The sequence below is a fragment of the Oxyura jamaicensis genome, chromosome 27 (assembly GCF_011077185.1).
Source record: "Oxyura jamaicensis isolate SHBP4307 breed ruddy duck chromosome 27, BPBGC_Ojam_1.0, whole genome shotgun sequence".
In the NCBI taxonomy this organism is placed as follows: domain Eukaryota; kingdom Metazoa; phylum Chordata; class Aves; order Anseriformes; family Anatidae; genus Oxyura; species Oxyura jamaicensis.
In genome coordinates, this window is record NC_048919.1 from 544,752 (window position 1) to 557,759 (window position 13,008).

The 13,008-nt window shown below is 63.4% G+C and overlaps 1 protein-coding gene and 1 long non-coding RNA gene across 3 annotated transcripts in view; both read right to left on the minus strand.

Moving 5' to 3' along the window:
* Nucleotides 1–13,008, minus strand: part of LOC118178873 — a 17,393-nt gene continuing 4,385 nt past the window's right edge. Inside the window, exon 3 of the long non-coding RNA XR_004756312.1 lies at nucleotides 1–12. This is a non-coding gene — a long non-coding RNA (uncharacterized LOC118178873). The remainder of the gene's footprint in view (nucleotides 13–13,008) is intronic.
* DCAKD (dephospho-CoA kinase domain containing) overlaps nucleotides 6,389–13,008 on the minus strand; it is an 8,678-nt gene continuing 2,058 nt past the window's right edge. Inside the window, exons 1-5 of one of the 2 annotated variants that reach the window (XM_035347724.1) lie at nucleotides 12,770–12,954; nucleotides 12,107–12,224; nucleotides 10,067–10,270; nucleotides 7,838–7,925; nucleotides 6,389–7,326 (exon numbers count right to left, since the gene is read on the minus strand). In XM_035347724.1, the coding sequence (XP_035203615.1) occupies nucleotides 7,041–7,326; nucleotides 7,838–7,925; nucleotides 10,067–10,270; nucleotides 12,107–12,224; nucleotides 12,770–12,847 (774 nt within the window). In that variant the 5' untranslated portion in view covers nucleotides 12,848–12,954 and the 3' untranslated portion in view covers nucleotides 6,389–7,040. Of the gene's footprint in view, nucleotides 7,327–7,837; nucleotides 7,926–10,066; nucleotides 10,271–12,106; nucleotides 12,225–12,769; nucleotides 12,955–13,008 lie in introns of those variants that run through there. The other variant, XM_035347725.1, reaches the window with a different exon arrangement.

Below are 13,008 nucleotides of genomic sequence, written 5' to 3' on the forward strand. Positions count from 1 at the left end.
CAGCCCCCGGGGCTGCTGCCGGTGACACCCGCCCGAGTGACACCACAGCCCCGGGACACGCGGGGCTCGGACACCTCGGTGGCCTGGGGCAGCTCGCTGCGGGTGGCAGCACAGCGGTGGCATCAGCCCTGGTGGCACCCACGGTGGGGGCACCCATGGGAGGCACAGCAGGGTGCACCCGTGCCCGTCCCCTTTCCGTGGGGACACACTGGGGACAAAAACAATGCCCAACCCCCTAATGAATGCAGGGACGCGGGGATCGTCCCTGTGCAGGGCCATGGGGGCTTTGGCAGCCCATCGATCGCCGGAGCGGTGCCCGCGTCCCCCCGCCGCTCCCGCAGAGGGCCTCGAATTTAATCAGCGAGCAGGAATCAATTAGCCAGCTCTGACCCGCGCCGCTCGCTGGAGAGCGGGATGGAGATGCCCCGAAAGAAAACAGATCGCGTTTCATAAGAAGCTCCCGAGGAGGAGGCAACGATTCCTGCTGGCCTAACAAGGCGCTGGTTTGGGGCTTTTCGGGGTTTGCAGGTATTTTGGTGCGGGGGCGCTGCCCCCTGCGCTGGCTCCGTGTCCCCTCCAAGCTGTCACCGGGGGAAGGGCGAGTCCTGCTCCGCTGCCGCTTCCCCCTTTCTTTTCTCCTTCTCCCCCCCTTTTCTTTTCGTTTTTTAATGAGCTCCTAAAAATACGCCTCGGCGAGGCCACGGCGACGTGAGTCACCCTCCGGCACGGCGCTCCCGCGGGTGGGCCCAGGGCTCTGCGTGGGGATGGGGACAGGGACGCGGACAGGGATGGGGTGGCCATGGTGGGGTCCCGGTGGGGCACCCCCACCCGTATCAGGACACGCATCTAATGCTGAGGGACGAGGGGCAAGGGACAAGGGACATCGCTGTCCCTGCCCTCTGTGTGCCCACGGTGGGGGCACAGCCCTGGGGCATCACGTCCCCACACCACGGCCACCACCCTGGGCAACCTCACCTCCCCGAGACACTTCAACAATGCAGGCCACCGTGCCCCACGGCACGGCCACCACCCCACCCCTCCTCGCCACCCTGGGCCACCACGATGTCCCCACAGCACAACCACAGCCATGTCCCCACCCTGGATCACAAGGTCCCCATGGCCCTGCCACCACCCTGGGCCACCACCACGTCCCGACAACACAACCATGGCCACATCCCCACCCTGGACTACAAAGTCCCCGTGGCACTGCCACCACCCCAGCCACCACGTCCCCATGGCACTGCCACCACCCCAGTCACCGCATCCCATGGCACTGCCACCACCCCAGCCACCACGTCCCCATGGCACTGCCACCACCCCAGCCACCACATCCCTGCAGATCCAGCACGGGGAGCACCGCCCCGTGCCCGCAGAGCCGTGCAGGTGGGGACAACGTCCCGGGTGACCCATGACGGAGCCCCCAGCGTGTCCCCGTCCCCATCCCCTACACGCGGCCACCGCAGCCCCTCGGAGGAGCGCGCCGGGAGCCAGCCTCGCAGGGCCCCGCTGGCAGGTGCAGGATGGAGAAGGACAAAGCCGAGAGGCAGCGGCTGCGGCTCCGCTCGACGCGAGCAGCCGCCGCTCTCTGCAAAGGTTAAGCAAACAGCAGCTCCCGCAGAATCGATGCGCAGCCGAGCCCACGGCTGTTTGCTCTGCATAATGAGGCGGAGGTGGGCAGCCGGGGGGCGCAGAGGGGCCGCCGGTGGCGGGGGGCCCGATCGATGCTTGGGGGGTGCGGGGGCGCGGGTGGCGGCGGGAGGCCACGGCCCCGCTGCTCGCTCGGGAGCTCATTAGGGGGGATTTGGGGAAGGGAGAGGGCAGGCGGTGCCGGGGCCGCCTGCTGGGGTCGGAGCTGCTCCGTGCCTCAGTTTCCCCTCCTGTGGCAGCTGAGCAGGTTCAGGAGCTGACGTGGCGTGCTGGATGCGGTGGGGATGTGCTGTGGATGTGGGGTGGCACGGGGGGGACACCCAGCCCCCAGCCCCCAGCACCCAGCCCCATCTCCATGGGGTGCCGCGGAGCCCAGGGACCATGGCAGTGCTGCAGAGCAGAGCGTGGCGCACGCGGGGGAGAGGAGCTGTGTGCGCGTACAGGTGTGTGCATACAGATGTGTGCATACAGAGGTGTGCATACAGAGGTGTGTGCATACAGATGTGTGTGCATATAGAGGTGTGCACACAGAGGTGTGCGTGTGTTTAGGGTGCACTTGTGCAAGCAGAGCCACATGGATGGGTGCGTGTGCCCACGCATGCAAACGCGGGTGAGCGCGTGCATCACCCACGCTGGGCGCCATCTCCCACAGTCACACCGCGTCCCTTGCACCAAGGGCCCATGACAGCCTTGTGAGGAGGCAGAGGTGATTAAACGAGGGCGTTAATGAGTTTTTCCAGCCCGGTGATGCCTGGGAAGACACGGCACGGAGCCTGGGCGCTGTAACGGAGCTCTGGGGTGATGAAGCAAGGGAAACTGAGGCACGGGGCAGGGCCACGACTGTACAGGCAGCGTGGCTTGTCCGCCTGGCGACCCGGAGGCTGGCTGACCGCTGGCTGGCTCTCTGGGCAGATGGCTGGTGGCCAGATGGCTAGCTGGCTAGTTGGATGCACGGATGGCTCTTCAGCTGGCCAGCTGGTTGCACGCTCTGCTAGAGAGCTGGCCGGTCAGCTGTCCTGCTAGCCACACGGCTAGCAGGCTGCTTGGCTGCCTGGTTGGAAGCTCACTGGCCAGCTGGCAAGTGGCTAGCTGGCTGGCCATCTAGCTGGTCGGCTGCTTGGTAGATGGGTAGGCAGGTGGCTGGCTGGCCAGACGTTGGTTGGGTGGCTGGTTGGCTAGCTGGCCAGCTGACCAACAGGCTGGTTGGCTAGCTGGCTTATCAGTTGGCCTGCAGGCTGCTTGGTTGACTTAGGGGGCTAGCTGGCTGGCTGATGGGCTAGCTGTCCAGCTGGCTTAGCCCTGGTAGGGGCCGTGGCAGCACACCCAGCCCCGTGCCCAGCACTGTCCCTCGTCCTGCCGGGTGACCCCGTTGTGGCTGGGGGGGTGAGGGGGGGGCACCACGTCCCCCTGGCAGCCCCCAGCGCGGCCACGTCGCGCCGCCTCTCGTTACGGAGGCTGCGGGCACAGCGGGGCCACCACCCTCCCACTGCTTGGCAATTAAGGGCTGCCAACACCGACGCTTAATTGGAGCCTGGTTGATTGGGACAGCCGGTGACTGATGGAAAATCACTGCTCGCCTGGCAGCGGGGGACGGGATGGGGTGGGCGGAGGGGACAGGCTCAGGGACCACAGGGACGTGTCCCCCCGGTGGGGCCGGGAACAGCGGGGTCGGGGCTGATTTGAGCCTGGAGCTTCGCAGCTCTTGGCCACCGCAGCGCTGTCCCCTGGGCACGTGGACACGGTGTCCCTGAGGTGACTTGTCATCCCATGGCACAAGGACTGATGTCACGCAGTGACCAGTATTTGCTGGGGACCTTCCTCCCTCTGTGCCCTTGGGCAGCCGGTCACGGCACGCTGTCCTGTCCCCAGGCTGTCCCCAGGGCTGGCAGGGATGGGGACGGGGCGTAGCGCACCCCAGGGGCGTGCAGTGACACTGGTGACAGCCCACGGGATGTGCAGGGGAGCGGCTGTGGGGGATATCCTGCGCTGTGCAGTGACACTGTGACACCCCATGGGCCATGCAGTGACAGCAACACTGGGTGACACCCGTGGGCCAATCAGTGACAGCGACGCTGTGTGATACACTGCGGGACGGCAGTGACGGTGACGCTGCGTGACACCCGTGGGCCATGCGGTGACATAGCGTGGTGTGACATCCCCTGCGCCAGGCACTGACGGTGACTCCATGTGACAACCCATGGGAGCTGCAGTGACACTGTGTGGCACCCCGTGGCCACGCCGTGACAGTGACACCCTGAGCACCGCGCGGTGACAGTGACACCGTGTGACACCCCACGGAGCAGGGAGGCACAGTGACACTGCGCAGCGCCTCAGGGCTGTGCGGGACCCGGCGTGTGCGGGACCGTGCAGTGACAGTGACAATGCGTGACACCATGGGGGCCACGCAGTGACAGAGACACCACGCCATACCCTGGCGGCCACAAGTGACGCCGTGTGACACTGGGGGCCACGCAGTGACAGTGACACTCTTGACACTGGTGCCACCAAGTGCCACCACCGAGCCTCCCCCACCTGTCCCTGAGGGCTGCTCCCTCAGGTGCTGGGGCCAAGACCAAGCCCACGCTCGGGGACTGTCCCCACCGGGGGACACCGCCCTGTCCCCATGGCGCGGGAGCAGCGGGACCAACCCTCCCAGGGCACAGTCAAAGCCCCTCGCCCGGGCAGGGACCCCCAGCACGGCTCCTGGTGCCCCAGGAAGGGATGCTCTGGGATGGGGCGGCCCCCGGCCCCCGCCAGCCGCAGCGTGATTGATCCAGGTGCCAATTAGCAGCAGCCAAATATTTGGCTTGTGCGCCGAGCCCGCCGGGCTCCCTGCTCAAACAGAGCCCGACGAGAGGAGACGGGTGGGCAGGGGCGAGCGGCTGCTCAGGCTCTGCCCGATGCATGGCGCGAGGCGCGGTGAGCCAGGCCAGCCTCAGCACGTGGGCTGGAGGATGCCAGGGACACGGCACGGCGCCTTTGGGCCCGCAGCACCCTGGGGTGATCCCACGGGTGACGGGATCCCACGTGGACGCAGGTCCCTGGGTGACCCACCGGAACGATGAGCACAAGGGCTCAGGCCCCGCGTGCCCGCGCCGTGTCCCCGGGCTGGATGCGCGCTGCCCTTCAGGCCCCCCCCAGGGCCATCGATTGAGCTGTCGATGACACGGAGCAGCGCTGCCAGCCCGCAGAGCGGAGCCATCCGTCACCATCACCGGCTGAGCCGCGCGGCCACCGCCGAGCGCAGGGGGATGGTTGTCCCCGAGAGGGATGGGGACATGGGGCGTCCTCACGGCTTGTCCCCCGGGTGGGGTGGCTCCAGGTGGAAGGGACGCGGGACCTGGGGGAGGCCGGGTCTGTCCTGGGGCACCCACAGCAGGGGGAAACACGGGTGGGCACCCACAGGGGGTGCAGCAGCTGGGTGCCCACCGGGTGGGCTGCTGCTGAGGCCAAGCGCCGGGCTCGGTGCCCTCCCCAGGGGTCCCAAACGCCCTCTTCATGCACCAAGAGGGGGCTCGAGGTCCGACCCCAGCTCAGCCCGCGCAGCACCACGGCTGCCCCCGGCCCCTTCCCACCAGCCCGCGCTGGGGGAGCGCTGCGCCTCGCAGTCCCCCTGAAAATCCCCCCTCCCTCGGCCCTGCTAAACTCATTAGCGGCTGGGAAACGTCAGCAGGGCAGGAACGAAGCGCCAAATGTGATTACTGTGCTGGTCTCGCTCCCCCCGGCCTCATCGCAGCCCCATTTATCGCGGAGGCAGAGAGCCGGGAGGGAGGAGCGCAATCAGCGCTTATCTCTGGCTCAGACCGTCCTGCTCCAGCCCTGATTTATGGCTCGCTGGGAGGGACTCCCAGCCCCGAGTTACCGCTGCAATTAAAGGCGCATTAAAAAGGAGGCGAGGGGCTGGGTGCGGAGCGGGGGCTGTCGGAGGGTTATTGCTTGTGACGGCTCCTCCCAGCACTGCCTGACGAGCCTGGGTGTCCCGGCCAGGTGCCCCAGCCTGAGGATGCTCTCCCGCAGCCGTAGGTGCCAGGGCTGGGGACCAGCAGAGCCCCACAAACAAGCCAGGCCCCCAGGCACCCCGCTGGGCTTGGGGTGAGGCAGCCAAGGTGCTGGGTTGGGGACAGGGGAACGGGGGCACACAGGGGCTGGGCAGGTCTGGGCCAGGCTCGGAAAGGTGCCTGTGCCCGAGGCTGGCGCTGGGGACAGCGGGGCACGGCGCCTTGCTGCTCTGCGTCCCCGAGCTGATCGGTGGATCAGAGCCCAAGCACCCTGCAGGGTCTTGGGGCAAGCCCAAAGACCACCACGCGCAGGCAGGGGCAGGCAAGAGCCTCGAGTGCGCTGCCTTCAGCACCCACCTTTCCCCAGAACACCCAGACGTGCCAGTGGCAGCAGGACAGGACTTCCCTGGGGGTAAAGCACCGACCTCGGCCTCAGGGAACCACCCCAAGTCCCCCAGCCAACACCAAGCCATAGCCCGGAGCCCAGAGCCGAGCTGCAGAGCTCAGACCTGGGGCCGAGCCCCGAGCCTGGCGAGGAAGCTGAGGCTGCGGCTGATGCCCGCGGAGCTCCCTGGGACCAGAACCGGGCTCAGCATCACGAAAGCAGGAGTGCACTCATAAGCTTTGCTTGCACGCGGTGAACTTTACAGAGCGCAGCCGTGCCCCGGCATAGGAACAACCTGGGAGCCGGCCAGGAAAGAGCAGCGCTCGCAGCCCAGAGATTTCAGAGCCACGGGGAACCGTCTGCTGTTCGGAGCTTTATTAAAACAAACGCCAAGAACCAGCACCCGCTTTGCCCACGCTCGTGCTTTCCCCCCCAGGAGCCGCTGAAGGCGAACTCCACCAGCAGCCATCGTGCTGCCCGAGGCAGGTCCCAGGTCTCAGCCCCCTGTGGGGATGCATCAGACCCTCAGCATCACCCCCTTGGGCAGGGGTGACCCATGAGTAATGACCACAGGATTATTTATGCTGCGGGAGGGACCGTGAGCAGCCAGCCGAACACCGATGCCATGGACGTGGACACGTTGAACACAAAACAAGGGGGAAATCCCACACCTGAACTCTGATTAGCTGGGGCTGCGCACTGGGAGGGGACCAACCTGATCCACAAGGGGGAAAGCAAGGGCCTGGTCCCCTCCTGGGGCAGCCACCCCGCCCCACGGACAGCTGGGCAACTACCTGAGCAGGAACTTAAAGAAAGGAGATGGGAGACGGTGCTGGAGGAAGACCCGTATTCACCTTGGGAAGGCTGCAAGGAGACGCCTCACCCCCCTCCCCGTCTGCATTCAGCTGGCAAAGCTCATTAAAACAGGCGGCCTTTCGCTGCCCTTTTCAAATCTAGAATTCCAGGCCCTTCAAAGACAAAAAAAAAAAAAAGCCCCTAAAAAAGGTGACTTAGGAGACGAAGCGCTGGAGGAGGAGGTACACCAGGCCTCCAAACCCAGCCACAGCCACCCCCACCACCAGCCGTGCCCAGAGGAAGTCCAGGGAATCCTCCAGCCGGGCGTGCAGCCTCAGGACCTGCCGGCGCGTGCTCTCACGGTCCCCGGAGTTGTCGATGATGTGGCTCGCCAGTTTGCGCTTCTCGTCCAGCGGCAGCTGGGAGGCGATGCGTGCTTCGGCCTCGGCCTGGCACAGCCCGTTCCTCTTCATCAGCCGCGACAGCTGAGTCTGCGGGTCGCTGCCGGGACAGGAAGGCGGCGCTGAGGCAGGGGCACGGGAGGGAAAAGGGGTCCGCGGCCAGCCCCGCGCGCTGACAGGGTTTGCCTGTCTTGGGCACGAGGGGAAATGGCCGGGGCGGGGGAGAGAGATGTGCCCGGCTCCATCACGGACAGAATGCGGCCGCTGCCACCCTGCTGCCCGGGAGGGCTGTGCCGAGTGGTTCTGGCACTCCCCTGGCCCACAAGAGCAGGGCGGTGGTGCCCAGAAGCCTGCCCCAGCCGACGGAGCACAGCTTGTGCGAGGCGCAGGGACAGCCACTGCCATGACGCCGGTGCCAGGTTTCAGAGAAACCTCGGTAGGCAGGTTTGGCACTCCGCTAGGACAAAGGATGGTGGTGCTTCTCGTGCTTACAGAGCAGAGGCGGCGTATTGCACGGCTTCACACCAAGGCAGCGGCCAAATTCTCAGCAGAGGGCAGGGGAGGGAAGGGACAGCCCTGCCCCAGCCTCCTGGGCCTCCCGTGGCACTTACCAGTAAACCAAGACCGTGTGCTTCATAAACTTAGTCAGCCTGTTGGACTCAAAGAGCAGGGGGATGTCGAGGATCACGTAGCGGTAGCCTGCAGAAACGACAGCCCAAAAGGAACAGCATCACTCGCATTCCCAGACCCCTCGCTCCACACGTGCGGCGCAGCCACAGCTGCTCGAGCTTTACAGCTGCTCCGGAGGGAAGAGCAGAGCGCGCCTGCCCTCCTCCCTCTCGGAGGGAGGAAACGGTTCGATTCCAAGCTTCCACAGGAAAAAAAAAAAGACAAAAAAAAAAACAAAACCAACAACCCTAACCTGGATGATCTCAGACCAAAAGGTGAAGCTGCAGAAATATAATGAGGAGCTGAAACAAGAAGCTCAAATGAAAGTGCCTGTGCAGTGCTGGCGAGAGCGGCAGTATCGGTGCCTTTGCCAGCCTCTCCCGGGGAGCAGTGCCCACAGCACAATTTGCTCCTCTCTCTTTAAGCTGTCCAAGTCTCTGCCAGGCTACAGCAATTTAAGTCGAGGCTTCCCAGTTCATTTCTCAACTTCGTTTTCTTCCCTTTAGGAAAGCTTCAGCTACGCAGTCCCGCTATTCCCAAGGGGAGCAAGGAAATCCTTGCAGACCTCCCGCAGCTGAAACGTGCGCGTGCCTCCAGGTACAGCCCCAGGGCCGGAGAACTCACCAGGATCCCTGATGCCGGCGGCGTGCCCTTTGCCAGGCTCTCAAATATCTGAGCGAACACGGCCGAGGTTCTTTCAAACACCCCCAAACCACACGTGCAGCCCCCAAACCTTCCCCCGGCTGCACCCCGGGACAGGGCTGGGCGTGAAAAGTGTCAGAGGCACCAAGCGCCGGGCTGCCGTGCGCACAGAGCCACGGGGACGGCTGGGGACAGCAGGGACAGCGTGGGCAGAGGAGAGCTGAGCCTGCCTCGGGGCTGGATGGAGCAGGCAAACTTTAAATCCCCTCCCCTCCACCACTGGCGCAGTGACCGCGAGGGGCAGCCGGTGGAGGAGTCTGTCACCGTGAGCCTCCATCCTCTGGGGCCCTGCAGCCGGCCCCAGTGCCTCCACGTGCCTCCGCTCCTCTGCCTGCAGCAACCCAAGCTCCTACAGCAGCTTTTGGGGCGGTTGGGGCAGGACTGCGCAGCCTGGTGAGGGCCTGGGAAAGCCGTGAGCCGGGGCCCTCACTTCCCCGGGTCATTTGCTCGGACGCAGCCGGCCACGGGGACATCTCCAGCTTCACCGGGGTCTCAGCTTCACAAACCAAGCCTGCGCTCCCGAACCAACCTGCCCGCGGCAACGACAGCCTTGACAAAGGCGTAATCATCCAGCAAAGCACCATTTTACCAGCATCTCTGGATAGAGAGACTTCTTGCTGCCCTATGGCTTGATCAATAGCGCTTTCCTTACAAAGCAATCCTTAGAGACAGCATCCAGCTATCCCCAATCATTAAAGCCTGACTAATGAGGACAAAGCAGCCTGCTGAACACACACAGCGCTCTCGCCAAGGGGCAGGACAGCGTCTTCCTTCTGTGTCCGCGGCCTGGGTTCCAACCTCCAGCACGGTTTCGCTCCCAGCTCCTCTGCCTGGGGCTCCCCTCCCTTCCTCCTCAGCCCAGGGGAGCAGGGCCCCGCGGTGCCCCAGCGCGGGCCCGTTCGGCTGTCACACGGCTCGGCTTTGACAAGCTCCGCAGAACCAGTCTGACTCTATTAAGACATCCTGCTGTCTACACAGAGACCTCCAAAACAGCTGGTGATCCTATCTGGCATTTGATTAGACCGAGTTTGACAGCTGTATTTGTTATATTTATCAGGGGAAAAAGTGGGACTTTGGAAACCACGGCTGTCAGCCCATTTCTCACCTTATCGGGACTAAAAGCGCTCCGCAGCTTTCATCGAAGCCCAGAGAGGCCAGGAGCGGGGGATAATATTTGGCCATTTCGGAAGGTATGACATTATCCAGCACGTAATCTCAGAAGAGGCCTCACAATGCTTCTCTCAGGCCCTCCAGACGTACTTTACACCACAGAAGAACGTGAAGGGCAGCAGTGAAAAGCAGGAAGGGCAGCAACGAATCCTCCAAGCGCCGGCACTAAAGGCCACGGGCAGCAGAGCACAAAGGCCGTCACTCAGCGCCGGCTCCCTTCTCCTTCGCCAGCCCTCTCCCCACTTGAGCACCGAAGCCAGCGCGAGCGGGGACGGCCACCGCGCGGCCCGGTCGCTTACCTAGCACAAAGTGCTTCAAGATCTGCTTCAGCATCTCCTTCTGGATCTCGGGGTGCGTGATGGCGTTCAGCAGCTGCCGTTTCTCCGGGTTGGAGAAGATAACGTTTCCTAGAGCCTCGCGATTTATCTCGCCGCTCTCCAAGAGGACGTCGGTGCCGAAGGAACGCACTATCTGCTGATGGGCCTTCATGTGGGGCTGCACCACTGATAACATCAAACAGCCGGAGGTTAGAGACAAAGCCACGGCACAGACGGCGCTCGCATCAGCGATCGGCCTCAAATGGGTTTTGCTCATTAAATAACCGTGCTCATTCTCCTCGGCAGAGCGCGCATCTGGCTGCCAGCGCACGCTGAGCCCGGCGCCGCAGCCTCGCAGCCCGGCAGCAGTGCTGCACCAACCCTGCCCGCACAGCCCCCAGCCCCAGGTGCCTTCGAGTTCTGACAGCCGAGGGATCGAAGCGTCCTGCAGGCATTAATGCAGCGCCACGGCCCGCCTCGTACGTGCGGGTTAGGGGTCAGCAGGCCGCGCGAGGGACTTGCTGTCACAGCAGGGACGGGACCGAGCCCGTCCCCGCCGCGGGCAGGGCGAGGATTTGAGCGGGGGGATGTTAAAGAGGTTGGCTTCCTTCCGCTGAAGCTCCACGCGAGGTGAACGCAGCCTGGCTGCACGCTGGCGGTTGGCTCTGGCTGTTACTAAGGGTTTTTTCCCCCACTGCCGTTAGCCTCAGACACCAAATTCTTTGTGAGCACGGACAGAAACCTTCTAGAGATCCGTTCCCAACAGGTGTTTGCAGGGACTGACGTTACACAAACGCAGGATTTTAGAGCCAAAATCACCAACGACAAGGATGAAATAATAAAAACGTAACTAAGATCAAGCTGGGGCTCACCACAGAGCACAACAGCCTCTATGTAATTTTCTCCCAAACATCCAGGAACGTTGCCACGGGCTGGAAGCTCAGGGCAACCTCATAAAAGTCTTTAGGGCCGATCCCTTTCTCCGCTGGCATTTCACATTGAGGCAGCTTCAGCATGGGAGAAATCCGGGCAGTAAACAGGCAGCAAGAAAGGGGATCGGAGGAAAATGACACGATGGCAGAAAACAGCCACAGAGTATCTGCGGTGTGTTCCTGTGGTCTCTGAGGGCTTTTAGCACCTCTAGCGAGTTTTCCACACCTGGAGGGGAATTACGGTGCAGTGAGGTGTAGGAGCATCGCAGCTCTGAGCGGCTGCAAGGTGAGCTCCTCGGCACGCAGCATGGCTCAGGCATCTCCGTGACACAACCTGCACCGCTCCGCAGCACAGCCCCGGGACCTCGCGCATACAGAAGGAGCGGGGCTTGCGGAAGCGAGCGCTGCTCTCCCCGACACCCACGTCACACCTGGGGAGAGCAGGGTCTGCTCCAGGCCCACCGGAGCAGCGGATCTGCATTTCTGGGACTTTGCTGTAGCAAGGCGAACAGAGCAGCAAGATGCAGGTGTGCCAGGCAGAAGCACAGCCCGAACTCCCTCTGATCCGAGAGATTTGTAGCCGCTTTTTCCGAGCACGTTAAGGCACGAGTAATGCTGTGGATTGATCTTTGTATTAAGAAGAAAGCAACGCCCAGCACAGAGGGAAATGCTCTGCCAGCATCAGCGATCCCACCTGACATAGGCGAGGCTTGGGACGGGTGTCCTGGGGCTGAGGAAGTCGGATCAGCCGAGGGATCCCGCTCTAAGGCGCGCTGCTTTCGCCAGGAGTTGGCTTTCAAAGCCAGCAAGCACGGACTGCACTGCGCTCCAGGAGAGGGAAACTCAGGGCAAGATGTCCCCAGGGCATTTGTTATTAGGACATGATCTGATTTTTTTTTTTGATTAGAAATATATCCCGGTTCCAATCCCCCGAGACAGCCGCTCCGCACATCCTCATCGAGCGGGGAATCGGAGGGAAACGGGTGTCTGATGTACCCAGAGCACCCTCTGCTGCCTGCGCCTCACCACACATCAATCCCAGGCGACGGGAGCCTCGGGGAGGAAGGAAGACGAGCTGTACACAACTAACCCTCTCTGGCAATAACATCGGCATCAATCACGGCACAGCCCAGCTCCCGCAGTACGGCCACGACCGTGCTCTTCCCCGACGCGATTCCACCTGAGAGTCCGACCAGGAACATCGTGCTCTGAAACAGAAACAGAGAGCTGAGAACGCGCCGGGACAGGGCCGCTTTATTCACGCTGCGCGCATCAAACGCTTACACCAAACAGGCGATGGCATTCAGAGCTCCCCGGGAGGCACCGAGACCTCGTTACACACCTGGCACCCCTCTGGTGCCCCTGCTTCAGGGGCTGAACAGCCGGGTTAATTGAGGCTTCCCCGGGCCCTGCGAATTCTGGCTGTGTGGTTTGAGCCGGCCGTAAGCTCCTGCACCCGGGTTACCTGCAGCTCCCCGCGACTCGCTGGGATTGCTCCCACTCAGCACCAAGCCACAGCCTCACCTCCAGCACCCTGAACCACAGGATACCGAGATCTCCGGCGGGGCTGCCGAGGGTGACCCAGAGGCGGTGACAAACGGGAAGAACTTACCCAACATCTTGGCCCACAAACACGAGGGCTGATAGCGAGAGCGCTGCTTGATCTCAACAGATGGGGTGTAAGAGATGAGCTACCCCTGACATAATGGGGACGCAAAGCGTGGCAGCCAGTGAGTAAATCCCATCCCGTTACCTGGAAGCCAGCACCGCCTTCGGCAGCACGCACTGCATGGGCAGCACGACGGATGCAAGGCGGCACGGCTCCGTGCATCGGGCTCGCATCTGGCAGCTCACCACGGCGGCACTGAACGCACAGCCTGTGCTTGCCAACAGCCTCGAGGCTGGGGGGGACCCTGCGACCACCCTGCTGACCCAGAGCAGCTCTCATAGGCACAACTGAGTCCTGCAAGCCCCCAAGGGCAGAGCCCCCAG